Here is a 21823-nt window from a genome sequence, read left to right as displayed (position 1 = left end):
GGAGTGGTCTTGGCAAGTCTTCTGGGGGGAAATACAGCATTTGGAAGGGTGGAAAGCAGAAGGAATCTCATGCAGGGGAAAGGCGTTGCAGAGCCTCAGAGGACAGAACAGGTTGTGGTGGACTTGGTGTCCACATAGACCTCATCAGTGGTCTTAGCGTTTGTGTTTTCAAAATTACCACAGTTTGCGTTCTGAAACTGTCATCCCCTTGATTTTATTTTAGGCACGCTATCTGTGTATTTTGAAATTTAAAGTAACAGTAAAGGAGAAATGAAATTATTTGGTTTGAGAAAAAGTTAAGGTTAAAACATCTTGATCTAAATAATTTTCTACAGGGAGATTTGATACATCCCCAGAAGCTGTCTTTGGTTCAGAAAACAGTCTTCAGACCTAGAAAGGACTTGAGGAGTCCCAGAGAGGAGCTACATGGTCTGAACCATTTGATTCTCACGACAGAATAAGTAAAAACAATTTTAACCATGAAACCATGCAGATGTTCATATTTTGGATAGGGTAAGGTTAATGCCATTGTCAGAGGAAAAACTTTTGGCCATCACAGGATGGGAGAAAAAGTTTGAGTTGTAAAGAATACTCCAATGCCATTTAAGGGAATGGGTTCTTCTGCCCCATTCTTTGAAATATTTAGGGCTAATTTCTTAGTTTTTGACATCATAAAAATTTCAAAGTATTTCGTTCTAAGAGCCATTTCAAACAATTGACTACAATTTCAGAGCAATTACATGAGAGTAATACCAATAGAATTTTTAAGTTACCCATAGTCCTATATCACTAACAATTACGTTCATGCTTGCATGTTCTCTTTTCATCTTTACTGTGTGCATACTTTCTTAGTAATGACGTGTAGACATTTTTTAAGCAGGAATAATTCTCAAGATAATTTTGTATGGTTCCTTTTTTCCTTTTAAGGTGTGTATTGGGTGGAGGAGCATTTTGCATGAAACTTCTCACAAAACAGGTGATTATTTTCTTGTAATTCCCAATTTTCACCCTCAATAGAGTGTTTTGATTATGTAAGTTAGATTGTAAGTAGAAGGCTCTCTGAAAGAAATTTTAGTGGTTTTTTTTTTTCATAATCCCTGCTTTCAAGGATGAAAAAGGTAAACCAGTAAAATGAGATTGTACTTGGTGCTGAATCTATGCCAGGATAGGCATTAAGAGTGACCTTTATTTAAGATTCTAATTTGCTCGTGTTGGGCACTTAGAACATTGGTTTGTTGCTTTTTGTAAGATTCTGGAAATGTTCCAAATTTACTTTTCCCCCTTTTCCAGACTTTTTAACACTGATCTGCTGCTGTTGAGGTATATGCCATTTTGTTAGGCCTTCTCAAGTGGGAATCAGGAATGCTGCTGTGTTCTCGAGATGTTTTGTTCTTCCTGTAGGGATGAAGCAGTGCCTACTCGATAATCGATCATTGTTCAAAGAAATGCCTCCTGACTCAAAGGCAAAGCCAGAGTGCAGCTTGGAGTAAATAAGGTACTTTTATTAAGAATTTTACCTAAACCATAAGATATATTTTGTATTACTTTGTGAGCCTTCTTCCTGTCTTGATTTAATTCTTTTTGAGAGAATTCATTTCATTTTCATTTAGTTTGTTTTCTTCTTGTTGCAAAGGTGATCTATAGAAAATACAGAAGTATAAGAAAATGGAAGATACTAACTGATAATCACTTAATGATTTAGTACCTGCTTGTTTAGTCTTTGTTATATTTACTGAAGACAAACATGGCTACAGTTGTAAATTTATTATTGGTATATATACCCTAGTAAGTTAAAAGTCATATGTACTTTGAAGTTTTGCAAAATTGAGTTCATATTATGGAATTAATTCCTGATGAACTTTTACGTGCTAGGCACTAGTCTTTTTATTTATGGATTGATTTTTACTTTTTTTCCCCTCTGTGCCTATGCTTTACCAAGTCTTTTTAATTTTTACTTTTTATTCTTTCAATCCTCTTAATAACTTAAAAAGAGGGTATTGCTAATCTCTGCATCTTGTAGATGAGGTAACTGAAGGAAGGTAACTTATCCAAGGTCACAGGCAGCAGAGCAAGGATTAAAACCAGACAGTCTGGCTGCCCAAGGCCCAACCGAGAGGAGCTGAGAGCACGCCATGGGGCAGAAGGATGTTGTTCAGACTGGTTTTCTGTTCAGTTAACATGAAATGCAGGCTGTAACCTTAATTCTAGGACATTACTGAGAAAGTCTTCCAAAGCCATAGCTTTTTTACCATGACCATGACTTTTAGCAAGAATTTTTGGTTTAAAGGCAACATGGTGCTCTAAGAAGCTTCTGTTCACTCTCATGGAGGGACTGGTTGTTGAGCTAAATAGTGAAATCCAGGAGCACACAGCCTTTAGGGCAGCTTTGGACCTATTTCTATGGTCGGGGAAAGATACCTGTCTTTCCCTGCTGCCCACAACCTCCAGTTATTCACCTTCAGATTTTCCTAGTCAGTGATCACATTCAGATGAGAGATCTGTTTTGTTTCTTCCAGGGTAGGAGGAAGTGAGTCACCACCTATACTAAGCAGTCTGGTATTCTGTGTATAAATGAGCAAGTTTGGGGAGGCAAATTTGAAAACCTTGTGTAATCCTAAGATTCTCCAAGAGAATCTAAGAGAATGTGAGCACTATGCATGGTGGTAAAGTGGTCATATGTTAGTTGTATCCACAGCTCTCATCAAAAGCAGACGCCAATACTTTTTGAGGGAATTTTTCTCTAACTGAAGCCTATAGGTTGCCAAAGATTAAAAGCAGGCAACTATGAATTCAGATAAATCATAACATTCAAGTAGTCAACCCAACATGTTTGAGAATTGTTAAAAATAATGAATAACATATTTCCCAAAGGCTAGTTTTTGGAATTATCAGATACAGAACACAAACTTCAAATATTAAAATTGTGGGAAAATAGTTACATGTGAAATCTAATATATATGTATATATATATAAATATATAAATTCATTCATAAAATTAAGCAAGCAGTAAGACCACCAGAAATGATGAGGAAGACCTGAAAGGAAAATGGATGAAACAGAACTTACAGAAATAAAATACATAGCTGGGTATGGTGACACACACACCTGTAATCCCAGCACTTTTTGGGAGGCTGAGGCGGGAGGATGGCATGAACCCAGCAGTTGGAGACAAGCCTGGGCAACATGCTAAGAACTCATTTCTACAAAAAATACCCCACCACCACCACCAAAAAAAAAATTAGCTGGGTATAGGGCACCTGCCTATAATCCCAGCTACTCAGGAGACTGAGGTGGGAGGATCACTTGAGCCCAGGAGGTCAAGGCTGCAGGTTCGTGCCACTGCACTCTAGCCTTGGGTGACAGTGAGACTCTCTCTCTGAATAAAATGAAATTAAAAATGTAATTGTTGAAATAAGAAACTCAGTGGATGGATTAGACACAAGAAGAAAGAATTAATTGGTTAGATGATTCTCTGCAAAAAGTAAGTCAGTATGTTACACAGAGAGACATGAGGATAGATGATAGGGCAGGAGTTGGTGGACTTGGCAGGGACAGGGAGATCAGAATGAGGTCTAAAATATGTCTTAGTGAAATCCCTGGAGGACGTATTAAAATAATATTAGAAAGTGAGAGAAATATAAGTTCCTTGTTTTGTTTTGTTTGTTTGTTTTTGTTTTGAGACAGAGTCTCGCTCTGTAGCCCAGGCTAGAGTGCAGTGGAATGATCTCGGCTCACTGCAAGCTCCGCCTCCTGGGTTCACGCCATTCTCCTGCCTCATCCTCCCAAGTAGCCGGGACTACAGGCACCCACCACCATGCCCGGCTAATTGTTTGTACTTTTGGTAGAGATGGGTTTTCACCATATTAGCCAGGATGGTCTCAATCTCCTGACCTCCTGATCCGCCTGCCTCAGGATCCCAAAGTGCTGGAATTACAGGCATGAGACACCACACCTGGCCCAAAAGCTTTGGTTTTTACAGATATTAAACATGTCTTTTGTTTAAGAAAAAATAATCTTAACAATAACATAGAAGAATAAGAAACATTTTTCCAAAAAAGAGAAACCATTGTGATTCTTTTATGTTATTGGAATGTTGAATGATATAGTCTGCTTCATTAACCATCAAGCATGCTATGGATTTTCCATTTTTCTATGATCTGTATCTCAGTTAACGTAATACTGGTAATTTTTGTACTGTATGAAAAAATATAGGTCAAAATCATAGACCTTGAATAGAAGCTGGGTCATGAAGATAGCTCTGGAGGAACACATAGATACACAAAAACTGAAAAACATACATATAAAGTATACACACATATATTTTTTAAAGTTTTAAAGCTTTTAAAGCAAAGGCCAGCCCCTCCCCTCTCCGAGTGGGTGGCCTCTCCCCTGTTTGAGACCAGGTGGGGACAGCGGTTGCATGGGCAGCTTTCCTTGTGAGCCACAGGCCCCTCTGGCCATGCTGCTGTCTGGCCACACCCCCTTTCCCTTTCATCTTTCTCATTGACCAATGGGCTTGGAGCATTAAGGCCACACCCCTATTCCGCATTCTACTGGGGCCCTGGTTACGCCTCCTCTGGCTCAGTCGCACAGCAACCTTGTTGGTGACTGGAGGTGTTGATCAGTGCTCGCTGGGATTTTGCTGATGTGGCCCCAACCTCGTCTCCCTCCCCACCCTGCGATGGCAGGAGAAACTCAACAGAGCAAATTGGCAGGAGCCAAGAGAAAGGTAAAAACACACTAGGTCATGGGCCCCCAACCCAGTCACAGATCCCCTCCAATGACAAGACTGCTGCCAGAGTCCATACCACCTCTGGGGCACACCAGACTGGGTCCCCCAGCCCAGTGCCTCTGGGCTACCCCCACCAAAGTTTTGTCAGTCAGCCCCACCCCTTCAACAAGCAGCCCTGTCCCTGCCCTCGGCAGTCACCCCAGGGTGACTTTGGGCGGGTGACTCCTGGGGCTCCCCACTCCATTCATGGGCCCTCATCTCCTGCCGCCCCAAGCTTGACCTCCCTGGGCTCTTTGGGCTTGCGTCTCCAAGAACCTGGGTCCCCCAGCCCCAGGCCCCACCCTTGCCAGTCATCCCTGGGTGACTTTGGGACTACGGGGCTTTGGGATGCTGGTGACTCCTGGAGCTCCCTGCTGCAGACTCTGCCCTCCACTCCTGCTACCTCAAGGTCACCCTCCCTGGGCTCTTTGCACTGGCATCTCCAAGGACCTGGGTCCTAACCCTGTGTTTCCCTCCCCCATTGTGGAGCAGTGACTCGGACATGCTACTGATGTGGTCCCTCCCCCCGACCTGGAGGAGTGGAATGTGGTGATGTCACAGTCCACCTAGGAACTGTCATTACTGGAAAACCAGCCTTTGATCTTATGACCCAGTCCCCTAAGTGTTCTCACCCCATTTCTGGTTCCTCTGGTCACAGCACACATTTCTAGCTGGAAGGGGAAGAGGGACTGTGGGACCTAGGAGCAAGAGGTTCCAGTCTGCCTCACTCCCTTAACATCGACATTGACAGGGTGAAAAGCCTACACTTTCCCCGTGAGCACAAAACGTTGACAGTATCTCTGGGTGGCAATGGGAGAATGGGTTTGGTTTGGTTTTCTCCCAGGTTTCTACTTTCCAGAGAGATTTTAACATTTTTTTCTGAGTTCTCCACCTCATATTCTAATTCTCCATGGTTCTGGGACCAGACTGCCCTTCAGTCAGTGTTGTGTGAAGTGAGATTTGCTCATCTTCTGAGGAATAGATCTTGGGAAACTGAACTAGACAGCTTGAATCCTCCTCATATTATCTCAACCCGGGGTGCGCTGAGTGCCACAGGATAAATATGGGACATCTTTCTGAAGTGTCAGGTTCCCTTGATTCTCTTGAGATCAAGAGAAAAAACATTAATATACTTAACGATGACAGTCACATAGGCTTCTGAGAGTATACCAGACTTCTCTCTGAAATGAGGTTTGGGTTGTCCTCTTTCTGATAAATTCCCGGATTTAACATAAAGGCTGCCTTCTGCCATGAGGACACATTGATGTAAAAGTTCGAGAGGTACTGGTGCACTTCTTGACACTAACAGACGTGTGAGGATGTATGACTCTAAACCACAAGGCATCCAGTTCCTGCCTACTTAATATTTAGTTTTCTACCTCTGCCTCTGGTTTATGGTCCCAGGCAGATGCTGATTCTTGGTAAAACCCCAGAGCTTGGAGTTAGAAGACTGAGTTTCAAAGTTCCAGTATCGCCTTTTTCTTTTCTTCTTCTTTTTTTTTTTTTTTTTCCTATCCATGTCAATCCCTGTCAGTGACTAAATGATTGTGACAACGCCTTGTACAGTGGTTGGTGTCATTAAATCAGATGGTGTATAAGAGTATTTTGCAAAAACTGTAAAGGAGGATGTGGCTGTAGGGGCTCATGGTTCCATGAGTATTACTGCTCTTCTTTCCCACAGTTTAAAGAATATTGGCAGAGAAACAGCCCTGGTGGTCCAGCAGGAGCGAAGAAGAACAGGAAAACAAATGGCGGTGTCCCTGAGACAGCCACTTCTGGTGGTTGCCACTCACCTGCGGATGTGAGTCTTGGCTGACCAGGCTCCTGGGGGCAGGGGGCACAAGGGGCAGTAGAGGGTAATTGTTAAGATTGTGGATGGACGGTTGGGTCCTGGTTCAGAACTCTGGGTTTGAATCCTGCCTCTCTGTCTGCTAGGGATAGGATTTAGGGTGAGTTGCTTGAGCTCTTTGGGTCTCTCTTAGCACATGTGTATAATAGAGGTGGTATTATTGTTTGACTTCCATTTGTGAGGTTTAAATGAGATTTGTTAGTGTTTTATGTTAATCCCTAGTACATGGCCTGCTGTAAACACCCAGGACACCAGGATATGGTCATTGCTGTTCGATTTTCCTCATCCCCAGTCTCATGGGGAAGCCAGGACAATGAGAACAGCCACTTGTCATCAGGAGTCACAGAACGGGCCCCAGGGTGGGATGGTGGGGAGATAAGAACCATGAGAGAAGTTGGCACAAAGGGGTTATGGGACAAAGGGTTCAAGATAGGCAGAAAAGAAAATGTTGCCAGTTGATGGGGAAGAAAGGAAGTCAGAGGGCTTAGACACAGAGGGACAGAACATCTCCATGTGCACTCTCATCACTTGTAGTCAGCAACAGGTATTGACGGAGAGGGCCCTACGTCATCTGCTCCCCTGAAGGATCTGGAGGTAGGAGGCTCTGGGCGGAGGTGCAGTGACCCCGCAGGCCAGCCCTCCAACCTCCTCCCACAGCAGGGGACTGGGTGCCCCTCTGCCAGCTGAGTCAGCCCCACACGCCCCAGCCCTGATTGTTCTCTCTACCTCTCCCCCACTCCTCCTCCACCTCCTCCTCTCTGCATGCGCCTCAGAGCCTGTGCCAAGAACTACCAGCAGCCCTGGACTCGAGGTCCGTCAAAATCAATCAACTGAATAACATCATCAAAGCTTTGGTAAGAGTCCAGTGGGGTCCCCTGATTCTAGGCTGCCAATCCTGGGCTTCAGTTTTCCCTTGGGGCCCTGAAGAAAGGGGCTGCGGGCCCCTGGTGCCAAGGACAAATAGGGAGCTGGGGCGCCCAGACCTCACCTGGAGGGACCCCAGAGCATGCAGCATGGCTCTTCTTTTGCTGCCCTCTTTGCTGACTGTCTCCTCTCCACACACCCCTGCTCTAGTCCTTGCTACACACGCCCTGGGGTTGTGGCCTCTCGGGGGAGTGCGAGCCTGACTGGTTGTCAGGGGCCCCGTATTTCTGCTGTGACTCAGTCCCTAATTTGCTCTTTGGTTCTGGACAAGCCACCTCTCCTTTCTGGACTCGTGTTTTCAGAGGAGGTAGTGAGTATCAAAGGTGTCTGTTAGCTCTGAGAGTCCGAGATTTAAAGGCCGCCTAGAATGGAAACCTCAGGGCCAAGGGCTCCTGACTGTCCTTTTCTTGCCTATACCTGCTGTGAAGAACCATACCTGGCCGATAAGTGCTCAGAGAATGTTTATTGAATGAACACACTTTTCTAAATGACAAGCCGGCGGAAGAGGGGGCCTTTCTCAAACTCCATCTCTAGAGGTTTATGTTCCTGTCCTCTCAAGAGATTCCAGATTCAGACTTTGAGTTCTGTGGCTGTGGGCGGAAACCAATAAAGACACAAATCCTCTGTCCTTGGGCGCTTGAGGAGAGTTGACCAGATCGTGTTCCCATTGGGTCTGAGAACTTTGCCTTTAAAATTCATTCCCCGCCCCTGCCTACCGCTTCCTGGCCTGGGGAATAGAGTTGAGGGAGCCACCCTCAGTCACCTTAATTTGACTCTCCCCACAGAAAAAACAGAAGAAACAAGTGGAACATCAGCTGAAAGAAGTAACGTGATTTCTTTGTTTGCTCACAACATGACTGCTGGGTTTGGGGGACACTCAGATGTAGAGGCCCCAGTCTCCTCTCCCCCACTCCCAGCCTGGGGAAGAAGGCTCATCCTCCAGATTCCACCCCATCCCCACAGGGTCCCTGATAACCTGGTCCCATGGGTGGGCCTGTCCTGGGGCAGTGGTGGCTTTCTGGGGGCATGTCTCTTGCTGTGCCATCTCTGCCTCCCTCTGGTAAGAGCTCTGTCTTCCTCTTTCTATAGGAAAAGAAAGCAAACATCAAGAAACAGAAAACTGAAAGGAAGCTAGAGGTGAGTGGAGGGTGTGAAGTTTTCTCCTGTCCTCCGGAGAATGTTTCTTTCCTTCTCTTTCAGCACTTGCTTGGCTTTTCTCCCAAAGGTTCAAATCCAGAGTCTGAACATGCAGAAAGGGAAACTAAGTACGGACCTGTATCACACGAAACGCTCTCTCAGATACTTTGAAGGTGGGAATCTGGGCACCCTGTCATCCTTCAACCTGGCACTTTGACAGGTCTTTAGGGGGAGTCCTTTGGGCCCCATCTCAACTCTCTCATTACAGAGGAGTCCAGGGATCTGGCCGGCCGCCTGCAATGTTCATTGCAGCATAGAAGAGAGTTAGAGCAGGCTCTGTCTGCTGTCGTCGCCACACAGAAGAAGAAGGCGAACCAGGTGAGTCCGACCACCTGTCCCCGTCCCCTGGGAGCCCGGCTTCGCAGATGGAGGAGTGAGCCTAAAGGTCCCTTCTGCAGGATAGAGTGTCCTGCCCAGGAGGCAGCATGGCCATGTCTCGCTGCTTTTGTGTGTAGTTGTTAGAGGCAGCCTGGGGCTGAGTCAGCTGCTGTGGGTGAGTTGGGGGGTGCGATGGGGAGTGAGCACTGGATGCAGAGCTTGGAGGCCAAGTGCCTGCCCTGCCCTTACCTGGCTGCGGTCTTGGCCAAGTCCTAGGTGGAGTATTGGGTACTTGTTCTGTGAAGGTCCAGAAGAGTACCTTTAGTATGTTACCATTTCTGGAGAGAGAGGAAACATGTGCGTGTGTGTGTGTGTACATATAAAAACATGTCTGCAATGGTTCATAAAAAAACTCGGCAGAGAACAACAAGGTGGCTGGGAGATACTTCCCTTCTGTACCTTCTGAGTTTTGCACTATGCAAAGGTATCATCATTTCAAAAACTGAGCAAAAGATTATTTTTCCCCTTGCTGTCTGTGCTCCCAACCCCAGCAAGAAAAATGGGCTTAGAGAATCAGATAGACCTGGGTGTTCAAATCCCAGCTCTGCCTAAGTGATGTTAGGCAAGCACTTAACCTCAAATACTCCATGTTTTTTCATCTACACAATAGAGGGAATCATAGTAACTGTCTCCTATGGTGGTTGTGAGGATTAAATGGGATTGCTAGCATGGCGCCTGGTGAAGCACTCCAGAAAGGTTCAAACAGTGGTAGTAATAACAGTAGTGACAATAGTAATATTATCTGATCTCTCTGGGTCTCTGTTAGCCAGCTGTAAATTCCATCTTGTTCCCTGTCCCAACTTTACTGAGTTCTTTTAAAAACCAGACCATGGGCTTGATCTTTACTGACCGAGTTGTATATTGAGCCTAGCTCTAGCCCTTTTAAGGGGCACTGTGTGGAATGGCCCAGGCTCCCCAGATTGAAACTTCTCACTCTTCACCATCCAGTCCTCGAGGCACAGGAAAGCATATACGGAGTGGAAGTTAGAGCGGTCCATACGGGAGCAGGCACTGCTGAAAGCACAGCTGACACAGGTGAGGTTTTGCAGAGGGAGGAAGGGAAGGAAGATGACCCCAGGTGGCCAGGAGCAGGTGAGGACCAGTGACAGCCCTTCCTAACTTCTGTGCCCATCTTGCAGTTGAAGGAGTCGCTAAAGCAAGCCCAGCTAGAGAGAGATGAATATGCTCAACATCTAGAAGGAGAGGAGGCCCGGTGGCAGCAGAGGATGAGGAAAATGTTGCAGGAGGTGAGATCTGATCCTTTAGCCCCTCGACCTTAGATGGGTCACTGGATCTTTCTGGGCATCTGTAACATGGGAATAGTACAGCCAGAGGTGGTCATGGGTCTGGGTCTTGTGGAGATGGGGACAGAGAGGGAGACGGCAGCCATCAGCCACCAGCCCCTCTCTCCAGGGCCCTTTATCCCTGTGCTTTGGGCAGGTTCGCACCCTGAAGGAGGAGAGGCAGCAAGATATGCGTCAGGTAGAGAAGCTGGAGAGGCGCTTGTCCACACTCAAAAACCAGATGGGTAAGATGGGGCTGGCGTGACCTGGGAGCAGGCCTGGCATCAGAGGGCTGTGGGGGTGGCTTAGAATGCCCCATGGAGGTGGGTGGATGGAAGGGCTTTGAGGCAGAGGGAAAGAGGTCTGTGCCAGGAGACAGCAAGTCTTGTCATCTCCATGAGACTCAGTGTCCCCATCAGCAAATGGTGCCCGTTGTCAGCCACCCACAGTGCTCTCCATCTGAAAGTGGTTGGAAGATTGGCTACCATCCGGGTGCGAGGAATCATTAGCAGTGAGGCCAAGTGTGGGGAGCCTGAGAGGAGCTGTGCACCAAGAGGAGGGTGTTTTTTGTTGTTGTTTTTTGTTTTGTTTTGTTTTTGAGAATCCAGAGGCCCTTAATGTCTGCTTCCTTTCTCAGCTGAACCCTTGCCCCCGGAGCCCCCAGCAGTGTCCCCTGAGGAGGAGCTGCAGCACCTGAGGAAGGAACTAGGGCGAGTGTCAGCGGAGCTCCAGGCCCAGGTGGAAAACCATCAGCACGTAAGTCTCCTGAACCAGGCACAAAAGGAGAGGCTTCGGGAGCAGGAGGAGAGGCTTCAGCAGCTGGCCGAGCCACAGAGCGGCATCGAGGAGCTGGTGCATTGCCCCACCTGGGAAGCCTGTCCTCCTCCCTGGCCCTCCAGGCCTTTGTTTCCCAACTTGTAAAATGGGGCAGTGTAGCCCTCACGTGAAATGTTACTTCTAAAGGCACCTGTGAGCCAGAGCCCTGTTCTGGTGGCTGTAGGAGAGAGGGGATGATTTTTCTAACCTGCCTCCACCCTTCCCGGTGCCGTGGGAGGCAGACACCAAGTTCTGGGGTCTCCAGCTGCAGTGGGTGGCTGCTGATTGCTTCTGTCTGTCCAGAACAATGAGAACAAGAGCGCACTGCAGTTGGAGCAGCAAGTGGAGGAGCTACAGGAGAAGTTGGGCGAGGTGAAGTAGATTGTAACCCCCACCCCATCCAAGAAGGGCTGGGAGGCGGGCACCAGCCTCTGGGGAGGGGAGGTGCCAGGCCAGAGGCAGCTGCAGCCTGGGGGCAGGTGACCCCAGCACCCGCCAGGGCAGTCTTGTGACTGCTTCTTCCTTCCTGCCTTCTGACTTTTAGTGGTGGGTAGCCCTGGGCTCCTCCCAGGTCTGGAAATCGTCATCCCAGCTAGAGGCATGGAGCCCCCCAGTCATAGGGAAACAGACAGTGGTATAAGAGGCTCCTTACGCCAGGCACTGTGGCTCAGGCCTATAATCCCACCACTTTGGGAGGCTGAGGCAGGAGAATCTCTTGAGGTCAGGAGTTTGAGATCAGCCTGGCCAACCTCAAGCTGGTAAAACCTCATCTCTACTAAAATTACAAAAAATAAAATAAAATTTGCTAGACATGGTGGAGCATGCCTCTAATCCCACCTACTCAGGAGGCTGAGGCATGGGAAGCACTTGAACCCAGGAGGTGGAGGTTGCAATGAGCTGAGATTGCACCACTGCACTCCAGCCTGGGCCACAGAGTGACACTCTGTGTCAAAACAAAACAAAAAGGCTCCTTAGATTAGATTCCAAACCTCAGTTCCACTGGTCACCATTCCAGTACTTTGCATCTCTAAGTCTCTGTTTCTTTTTGAGATGGAGTCTCATTCTGTTGCCCAGGCTGGAGGGCAGTGGCGCAATCTCAGCTCATTGCAAGCTCTGCCTCCTGGGTTCACACCATTCTCCTGCCTCAGCCTCCTGAGTAACTGGGACTACAGGCGCCTGCCACCATGCCTGGCTAAGTTTTTGTATTTTTTAGTAGAGACTGGGTTTCACTGTGTTAGCCAAGATGGTCTTGATCTCCTGACCTCATGATCTGCCCGCCTCGGCCTCCCAAAGTCCCGGGATTACAGACGTGAGCCACCGCGCCTGGCCGTCCCTGTTTCTTTAACTTCAAAAGGAAGTTAGCATTTTCCTTACAGAGGTGCTGAGGATTAAATGAGATGATACATGGAAAGCATTAGGCATGTAGCACACTTAGCACATAGTGGTTGGCTCCCACTGCTTTTCCACCAGTCTGTGGCCTACAGTTTAAATGGTGAGAAGAGGGTATGAGATTTGAGGCTAGGGAAGGAGGCATGGGGTTCTAGGAAAGGAAGCCAGTCACTTAGGCCTGGAGTAAGGGGCCAGGGGCCTGGGCAGGGGACAGAGCCCCACAGTGCCCTCACTACCCTATTCATGGGCCCAGAATCTGGAAGCCAGCCACCATGTGCCCTCATATCCAGGGTCTTCCTGCAGGTGGAGCTGAAGAGCCAAGAGGCTTAGAGTCTGCAGCAGCAGCCAGACCCTTACCTGGGTCACCTGCAGCAGTACGTGGCCACCTATCTGCAGCTGACCTCTGAGAAGGAGGCGCTGCACAGGCAGTTACTGCAGCAGACCCAGCTAATGAACCAGCTGCAGCAGCAAGAAACGTGAGGCAAAGCGGTGGCCAAGATGGCCCGCCAAAAGTTGCAGGAGACCCAGGGGAGGGAGCTGCTGAGGACAGGGCTGTGAGGGGGACGACCTGGCAAACTCCCTGCCTTCTCACCCTTTCCTGGCCCCTGAGGAACACCTGGAGGCTGCCAGCCAGCAAAATCAGCAGCTAACAGCCCAGCTGCACCTCATGGCTCTCCCTGGTGAAAGTACAGGAGACCGCTCAGAGGAAGAGGAGAGAGCCCCAGGAGGAAGGGGGGACTGTGAGCAGCACAGGATTGAAGAGTTGGAAGAAACCCTTACAACAACTGGTCATTGTGCCGACTGGGTGCCTGCACTAAGTTCGGCATCAATATGGTGACCTCCTGGGAGCGGGGGGCCACTAAGTTGCCTAAGGATGGCTGAACTGGCCCAGGTCAGAAAGGGAGCAGGTCAGAACTCCTGCACTGACCAGTAGTAGGACTGTGCCTGGGCAGTATAGCAAGATCTTGGTTCTTAAAAGGAAAAATAAACAACAGTAGCTTAGGCCGGGCGCGGTGGCTCAAGCCTGTAATCCCAGCACTTTGGGAGGCTGAGAAGGGCGGATCACGAAGTCAGGAGATCGAGACCATCCTGGCTAACACGGTGAAACCCCGTCTCTACTAAAAAAAAAATACAAAAAATCAGCTGGGCGAGGTGGCGGGCGCCCGTAGTCCCAGCTACTCGGGAGGCTGAGGCAGGAGAATGGCGTGAACCCGGGAGGCAGAGCTTGCAGTGAGCTGAGATCCGGCCACTGCACTCCAGCCTGGGCGACAGAGGGAGACTCCGTCTCAAAAAAAAAAAAAAAAAAAAAAAGAACAGTAGCTTACTCCTGTCTGGAGAGGGGCTGGCCAGGGTTACATAGTGAGGGTGGAGGCAGAGGTGGGCCCACAGTACCTCACTTGTTGATTTATATGAGGACCCCTCTGGCCACCCCCCACAGGAGATGGAGGAGGACATCTGGACAGTGAGGAGGAGGAGGCACCTGAGCCCATGCCGAGCGTCCCAGAGGACCTGGACAGCTGGGAGGCCATGGTGAGCCTGACTCCCCCCGCACCCATTTTGCCACCTTCCTCTCTGGTCCCTCCAAGACGCTTTATGCTCTTACTTTCCCTGCCTTCTGATTTCTGTGCACCCTCACCCCTTCTGGGAGCCAGTGGTCAGACCCCATTTCCCCTGTGAGCAACAGGTGCACTCTCTGAGGCCCCAAGGGAAGGGGCTGCGCTCCACCTCTCTGCCCCATTTCTTCTGCGTATGCCCCTATAAGAATGCTCACGTCTTGCCCTGTTATGCCCAAACCGTTTATTCCCCGAAGAAGAACACCCGAGTCCACAGTCAAAGCCTAGCAGCAAGGATCTTTAATGCAAGTTCGAACTTGGTCCCTCCGTTCTACAACATACAAGAGGGCCTGGAACAATGCGTGTGCTTGCTTTTTGTAGCTCGAGGTACACAGGACTCTTCAGGTTACAGAGGAACAAGGCATTTCTCTAGGCTACCGCATTACAATTGGTTTACCTTCTAAATTATGCTTTTAGCAGCTTTCTTATTGGTTCCTGCGCTTTTACAAACAGTTGTAACCTTATCGGAGATTTTCCAGGTGTTGTTTTTCTTTGAAATATATGGAGGAATGTGTTTGTGTCGGGCCCAGGAAGTGGAGGCATTGCTCAAGGCTGTAATGTGTTTGTGTCGGGCCCAGGAAGTGGGGGCATATGGGGGGATGTGATGTGCTCAAGGCTGTGATGTGTTTGTGTTCTTTCAGCCCTCAGGTGGCATTTTTCAAGTCCGCTGGAGCCAGTGCCCAGGAGGAGCAGGCACAGTTACGGGAGCAGGAGACAGAGCAGAGGGTGTGCTGCCAGCGCCTGGCTCACCCGGTGACCTCGGCCCAGAAGGAGCCAGAGGCAGCGATCCCAGCCCCAGGGACTGGGGGCGAGTCTGTGAGTGGGGAGACCCACCGGGCCCTGCAGGAAGTCATGGAGAAGCTGGCCCATGCCAGGACTCACCTCCAGCTTCTCCATGACTTACTTGAAAATGCCACCTGAGGGCAGGTTCGCTGCCAAGATGTGACCCCATTATTTTGGCTCCAGAGCGGCCTTATGGATATCCTGGAAGAGAAGGCGGACCTGAGTGAGCTGGTGAAGAAACAGGAACTTCCATCAATCCAGTACTGGGGAGAGAGATGCCATCAGTGAGTGGGAGGCCAGGGCATGGCAGGGGGAGCTGCAGGGCCTTCGGAGGGGCCCCAGCGTCTAAGCCCTGTCCTCCCGCAGGAATATTCATCACCTTATAATAGAGGCAGAGGGCAGTTCTGAAGATGCGGCAATGGGAGGAGGACATCATCAGGCTGGTCCAGCACAGGGAGGAGATGAAGGTAGGGTGTGCAACATCTCTGCGGGGGTGGGGGTGGGCGTGAGATTGGGCACTGGCAGCAGCGTGACAGCTGAGCACCCCTCCCTCCAGGTGAATCTGCTGGCGCTGCAGGAGATGCTGTTACGGCTTGCAGGGAGTACAACAAGCACAGCAAATTCCTGGCCGCTGCCCAGAACCCTGCTAATGAGCCCGGTCCAGGAGCCCCAGCCCCCCAGGAGCTTGTGGCTGCCCACAAGCATGGTGGTGAGTAGAGCCCTCAGGCGGGGCGGGCAGGCAGGAGCAGGGGGTGCTGGCGCTGCACTCAGATCCCTGCCTCCCTCTCTCCAAAGATCTTTGTGGGGTGAGCCTCACCGACAGCTCTGAGCCTGCACAAGGCGAGGCCAGGGAGGGGTCTCCCCATGACAACCTTACTGCACAGCCCATCGCGCAGGACCACCAGGAGCACCCAGGCTTGGGCAGCAACCGCTCTGTGCCATTCTTTTGCTGGGCTTGGCTGTGGAGAAGAAGGAGATAAACATCACCATCATCAAAGAGCTGGTCAAGAAATTTTTAAAAAAGAAACAAAGTTATGGGGTGAATCTCCTACACAATCCATTTACTTCATTTGAATGTTAGAGCCACTCTTGATTATTTGTGTTTCTAATTTGTAGTTTAAGTTTATTTGTAAGAAGTTAAAAGAGAGTGGGTCTCTGTGGCTTTCACTGAGGTTCACTCTGGCATCCTTTAGCATTTTCTTTTTTAATTTCATAATTGTAGGTCATTAGCATGGATATCGAGTTTGCCCTCACGTGGTGGGAGTTCAAACACACAAAGACCCACTGTTTGCACAAAACTATTCTCGTTGGTTTGGAATAGGCTGCCATGCTTTTTTAATGTTATTGCAGCATGTATGTTCATTACAGAATTCAGATAAAATTTGCTTATGTTCTGCTACTGTTTGATCCAATCTTAATCACAGTGAGCTCTTCATTAGCTCAATATGCGGTTTGCCCTCAAGTGTGCACTGTTGATTACTTTGTAATACATGCCACTATGAATACTCACATTCGAGTTGTTTAAAGGCCGAGAACTGGAAACAGCCTTTCCCCCATTTTCTGTGTACTGGTGATGGGAGTAATAACGTTCTGGGGGAGCTTTTTAAATCTCGCAGAAGAGGACAGTGGCCTGCTCCGGCAGGTGTGTGCGGGACAGAGTGTGTTTCCTTTGTTCCGGTGCCAGGAATGAGCGCTGTACTATGGTAGTTCCCTCAGGATTTGTGTGTGCTCTGGGCTCATGAGGATATTGCATCACGAGCTACAGCAGTTGTACTCTTTTTCCATGACCTAAAAAGGGATTATTTCTGAGGAATGAAAGGTTTGCATCATTGACTGTGGATGTGGAAAACCTTTCCTAGCTTAGAGCATCTGTATTTATAATACATTTTAAAGTTAGAGTTCATGTTACCTGTTTTAATCACATGACTATAGCGCCCAGTACACAAAAGGGTGCTGGCTGGCATTCTTCTTAATGTATTTAGTACAGATCGTAAGAAATCCTTTAAGAGTTTAATGTCCCTGGAACAGGCATACGGGCTCTAGTCAAGAATGAATTAGAGTGAAGGAAAGCTGTGTGACACCTGGCTTTCCTTTTTGTTCACGGAGCTTCTTTGAGGCTTGAAGACTGATTTTACCATCTAGACCTCTCTGGCTAATACCTATTCTTCAACCACCTTAGTTACTCTGACATAGGAATTTACTTCTTTTCCTTGAATGGAAAACACTTTGAAAAAGAATAACAAACGTTATCATAAACGAATATATGCGGGAGTGCTAAGTTGAAACAAAAGGAGTTTTAGTAGACAGTGTTATAGTATCTTTGACAATCAAGGAGAAGTTTATGCAACTTAAAATGTGTAGAAACTGCAGTGCAATCTACTTTGTGAATGTCAGTGTAGTATCAGGAAATGTGTCTGTACAATCACAGAGTTATATTTCCTCACAAACCTCTTTACGAAGAGTGAAATATATTTCTATACCTCTTGGTTTCAGTTAGGGACATATTTTGTGCAGTATTTATGTGATTGTGCCTATGCACGAGGAATGAATGAATTTCAGTCACACATTGCCTAAATCATAACTTGATGATGCTTGGGAAAGACTCAACAGTTAAAACCTCATAAGGTTCTAATAGCTGTGTCCAAAACACATCACAGTATTAGCATGTAGAGAGAATGTACGTGTGCTCCCTGGGGTGGGGATTTCTAGTTACTAGACCATCTCCATTTTCAGCATTTGGCATCGTCATGACACTTTTATACATACGACGTTAACAGGAGAGCAAAATACGATTTTACCGATGGAATAACAGATTTGCCTGCATTCACTGAAAGAGCGCAAATATTGGGTCCCTGTGACTTCAACTGACTCTTCCAAATTGTATGAATGTATCAATGTATTAGATAAGCCCAGTTTCAGAATGATAAAGAAAAAACGTTAGACCAAATAATGCGACTAATTAACAGTGGTACAATTTCTAGCCCATGGGTTTAAAATGCACTTAAAGTCCCGTTCTTGCCTTTTATTTTCTGAACTTCCCGCTTTTGCATTCTTTGAATTCAGTTTAAAGACAGTTACTTTAAGTCCATTTTAAACCCTCAGGCTAGAAATCGGACCACTGTGAATTAGCCACATTATTTTGTGTAATTTTTTTTCTTTATCATTCTGAAACTGGGTTTACCTAATACATGGATAAATTATTTCGAAGGTACTTTGGTCGTTGAAATCACTTCACTTTTACCTTGATAAACATCAGTGACTGGGAATGACCTTCAGATAGTGTTTAGCATCTGTGACCAATCTGACCATACTGTGTTCATCAGGTGCCGATGGGTTAAATCACACGCTGGCGTATTTCAGCTGAATGTCTGTCTGGAAAATAAATGTACTGTATTAACTGAAATTCCACTCTTTGTGTAGGTATTTGTCATATATTTAAGAAAAAGCTAAAAATAATGGAAATCATATGGTAATAACCTAAGTCTTTCTTCAAAGTGCACGCAGTCTTGTGCGATACCTCATTCAGCCAAGTATTTGTGCTCTTCCTCATTCAGTGTAAGGCAGCTTTCGATTTGCTTAGAAGGCAACACTGGAAGGTTAGAGTTCATCAGAAACGTAGAATGTTAAAATGTGAGTTCCACTGACTAAATCTGAATTTCTGTAGGAAGAATCAAAACACCTATTTAAAAATTGCAATATATAGTAATCATTTTAAAGTATTTCATTAAACCTGATACGTTTTCCAGAAATGAAAAAAAAAAATCAGCTCTAAAACCAAAGCTGATTTTTAGAAAATTCGAAAACATAAACCAGCCCTATCTATAATATAATTTCTCTAAAACTTTATCTTAGTCATTTAAAAATAACTATTAAGAAATACAACTGCTAACTTAATGTTCTGAAAGAAGTTAAAACATTTTAAAATATGAATACTGTAGCTTAAAAGAAACAGTGGGACGGAAAAGCAGAGAAAGAAATGCCAATTCCAGTCCAAAGCTTTATTTGCCAAGTTTTCTTAGAATGAATGTTACCAATGTATGAATTCTTGTAAACAAAATGTATAATGGAAATACTGAAAGACTTTTGCCTAAAGTGGCATTATGGACTGCTGGTGTGATGCTACTGTAATGTAATAAATTATTAAATTGTTGCAACGTGCTGTGTTTGCCTTAAAATTTTCTTTTGTGTGTCTTGAAAACTGTAGTATTAAAGGTATTGACAGTGTGCAAATGCTGGGCATGCTTGACATGAGATAATCGGTTTCATTTTTACAAAATTGCAATATAACTATGCAAGTGTTTATTAAAAGAACAAAAGAAAGTTACAGGATTAAAAGAAATTATGGGGTGAAAGTTATGGGATTAAAAAATGTAAAAAAGTTGTGACAAAAAAACTTCTGGCAAAAAAGTAGAAAAAAGTTTTATGAAAAATTACCAAAAAAAGTTACAAAAAAGAAGTTACAGGATTTTTTTAAAAGTCATGGGATAAAAATAAAAATGAAAAGCAGGCTCCTGTCAGCAAAGCCTGGAGAAGTGCGGCTGGAGTCCACCACCACCATGTCCCTGCCACCCCTTCCCAGTCACCCCTTTACAATTAGGGTAGCAAGACAAGACCTCTGTCTAATGGGGAAAGACAAACAGACCCTTTGCCACCTTGACCAGGGCTGAGTCCTTAAATTTCTGGATGACGATGATTGTTATTTAAGAGCCAGAGGCTAGTGGAGTTGGTTTGTTTGGAGGAGGTCTGATGGCCTCCTTTCTCTCACCATAGCAACTTTTCCCTCAGGGGGGCTCCCAGCTTCTTATTCAGAGAGGTAGCTGAGGCAGGACAGTGGGGCTAACTGTGGACCAGGCGAGGGTACGCGCTGCGGGGGTGGCCCACCTCCCCGGTGTACATACTGTGTCTGTGTAACATTTTGTAGATTCCAGAGGGTAGGGCCGCCCCTGTATCGTACCTAGCAGAGGTTGAAGCTGGCACATGGGGAGGAGGTTCTAATAATTATTTGTGGCTGGGAAACTTATTTATTGTTAGCATAGGACAGAGGAAGGAGGCGGGGATGGGGTCGTGGCTTCCTGGTGGTGTGATCGCAGCTCACTGCAACCTCCAACTCTCATGCTCAAGTGATCCCCCCACCTCAGCCTCCCAGGTAGCTGGGAGTATAAGCATGCGCTACTATGCCTGGCTAGTTTTTAAATTTTTTTGTAGAGAAAAGGTCTTGCTATGTTGCCCATGCTGGTCTTGAACTCCTGGCCTGAAGTGATTCTCCCATCTTGACCTCCCAAAGCACTGGGATTACAGGCATGAGACATTGCTCCTGTCCGTAAGGTTTTCTCTTTATTACTGTTTTGTTGGTTTTTTGTTGGTGGTGGTGTTGAGAAAGTCTTGGTCTGTTTCCCAGACTGGAGTGCAGTGGTGCAATCTCAGCTCACTGCAACCTCCGCCTCCTGGTTCGAGCAATTCTCATGCGTATAGCCTCCCGGGTTACAGGTATGAGCCACTGCACCTGGCTAATTTTTGAATATTTAGTAGAGACAGAGTTTTGCCGTGTTGGCCAGATTGGTCTCCAACTCCTGGCCTCAAGCAATCCACCCTCCTCAGCCTCCCGAAGTGCTGGGATTACACGTGTGAGCCACTGCTCCTGGCTAAGAACCCATCTCTGTTTAAATAAAAGAAGAAAATTCAGAATATGTGGAATACAGAACACCAAAGGCCAAAGTTATTTACCTCTCTGAGGTAATCTGTGTAAACAATTTGATATATATCCTTTCAAGTTCCTACTTGCTATGCATATATATACATATACACAAGTATACGTTGACACATTCCCCCTTCCCTGCTGTCGTGCTATTAGTCTTTGTTTTGTAGAAAGTGGACCAACTCCATGTTCTTTGCTGGCCTGTATTTCTCCTCTTCAGTGATGTGTTACGAATATGTGTTTAAGTCCATTTATGCAATCTCTTTAATACCGTTTTAAAAGGTTGTGATATACGATCATATGAAGGTATTACAATTTATTCCAACAGTTACCTTTTGCACGTTTAATAATTTCCATTAATTTGCCTGGGTCAACATTCTCATGTCACGGCTAAATCCTTTTGTATGGACATCCTTAATTATTCCCTTAAGTTAAACGTTTAAATAAAGTTGCTAGATTAGTCTCATTTCTTAAAAAGTTCTTAACTGGTAGTTTATATGGAACATTGTGGTTTTATATGTACTTGCAAATAGCTATAGTTCCTGTAAAAAAAAGTGATAAAATGAAACTTTAACATATGCCAAAAATATTTTGACAGCGCTTCATTAAGTGCATGATTACAGTCTCTGTATCTTTTGATTTACCTTTCTATCTCTACAATTTTCAGCCGAGACACTTAGAGGTCACATAGTAAATTAAGGTTTTCTTTTTTTAATAATCTCCATCTTTCTAAATTTGGTGAGTTACAATAAGTTATTCTGGAGTTGTTGAAAGCTATGGCTCTGTTCTAAATTTGAGCCCAGAAATCATGCCACTTACAAAATATGCTTTGTCTTCCAACATCAGAGTGTCTGGTAGAAGGTGACAGTTCTTGGAACTTAAGAAATCTAAAACAGGACAGGAACAGAATCTGGAAAATATTTCTGTTTCTGATAATATGGCTGAGTAGGTACTCTGCAAACCCTCTCTCATAAAATAGACACGCTGGATAGTCCTTGCCAAGATATACTTGGACTTGCCATAAAAGAAAAATCCAGACGGTCTAAGAATGAAGATGAAGTGAAAATCAGAAGGCTACTGTGAGAATAACGGGGAAGTAGCCCATTATCAAGGTATGTGTGCATG

The 21823-nt window shown here is 46.4% G+C and overlaps 1 protein-coding gene across 3 annotated transcripts; it reads left to right on the top strand.

Annotated features, from left to right (window-relative positions):
• The first annotated feature begins 4599 nt into the window (after positions 1-4599).
• LOC104679815 (golgin subfamily A member 8S-like) lies at positions 4600-16385 on the top strand. 3 transcript variants are annotated; one of them, XM_030931490.1, is made up of 19 exons: positions 4600-4729; positions 6453-6572; positions 7155-7214; positions 7394-7474; positions 8330-8368; positions 8634-8681; positions 8770-8854; positions 8950-9059; positions 10068-10154; positions 10259-10366; positions 10560-10647; positions 11040-11254; positions 11522-11590; positions 13218-13293; positions 14046-14137; positions 15187-15287; positions 15370-15470; positions 15560-15712; positions 15799-16385. In XM_030931490.1, exons 1-19 carry the CDS (start codon positions 4646-4648, stop codon positions 15981-15983), a joined length of 1902 nt encoding a protein of 633 aa, XP_030787350.1. In that variant the 5' UTR covers positions 4600-4645; the 3' UTR covers positions 15984-16385. The 3 variants fall into 3 exon arrangements, with proteins under 3 accessions (XP_030787350.1, XP_030787351.1, XP_030787352.1); XM_030931491.1 differs by having other exon boundaries at positions 14049-14137; positions 15799-15983; XM_030931492.1 differs by lacking the exons at positions 7155-7214; positions 13218-13293; positions 14046-14137 and adding an exon at positions 14959-15036 and having other exon boundaries at positions 6453-6570; positions 7347-7474; positions 15799-15983.
• Positions 16386-21823: the final 5438 nt, after the last annotated feature.

Source organism: Rhinopithecus roxellana, chromosome 5, assembly GCF_007565055.1.
Source record: "Rhinopithecus roxellana isolate Shanxi Qingling chromosome 5, ASM756505v1, whole genome shotgun sequence".
NCBI classification, from domain to species: Eukaryota; Metazoa; Chordata; class Mammalia; order Primates; family Cercopithecidae; genus Rhinopithecus; species Rhinopithecus roxellana.
Note: the sequence above shows the minus strand (reverse complement) of the source record. Positions and strands in the feature narration are given on the sequence as shown.

Excerpts from the sequence above, each read along its gene's own strand:
- LOC104679815 (XM_030931490.1), top strand. The coding sequence starts at position 4,646 with ATGTGGCCCCAACCTCGTCTCCCTCCCCACCCTGCGATGGCAGGAGAA. Across the intron at positions 8,682-8,769 it reads AAACTGAAAGGAAGCTAGAG|GTTCAAATCCAGAGTCTGAA; the intron begins GTGAGTGGAGGG and ends TTTCTCCCAAAG. Across the intron at positions 11,591-13,217 it reads TACAGGAGAAGTTGGGCGAG|GAACACCTGGAGGCTGCCAG; the intron begins GTGAAGTAGATT and ends CTGGCCCCTGAG.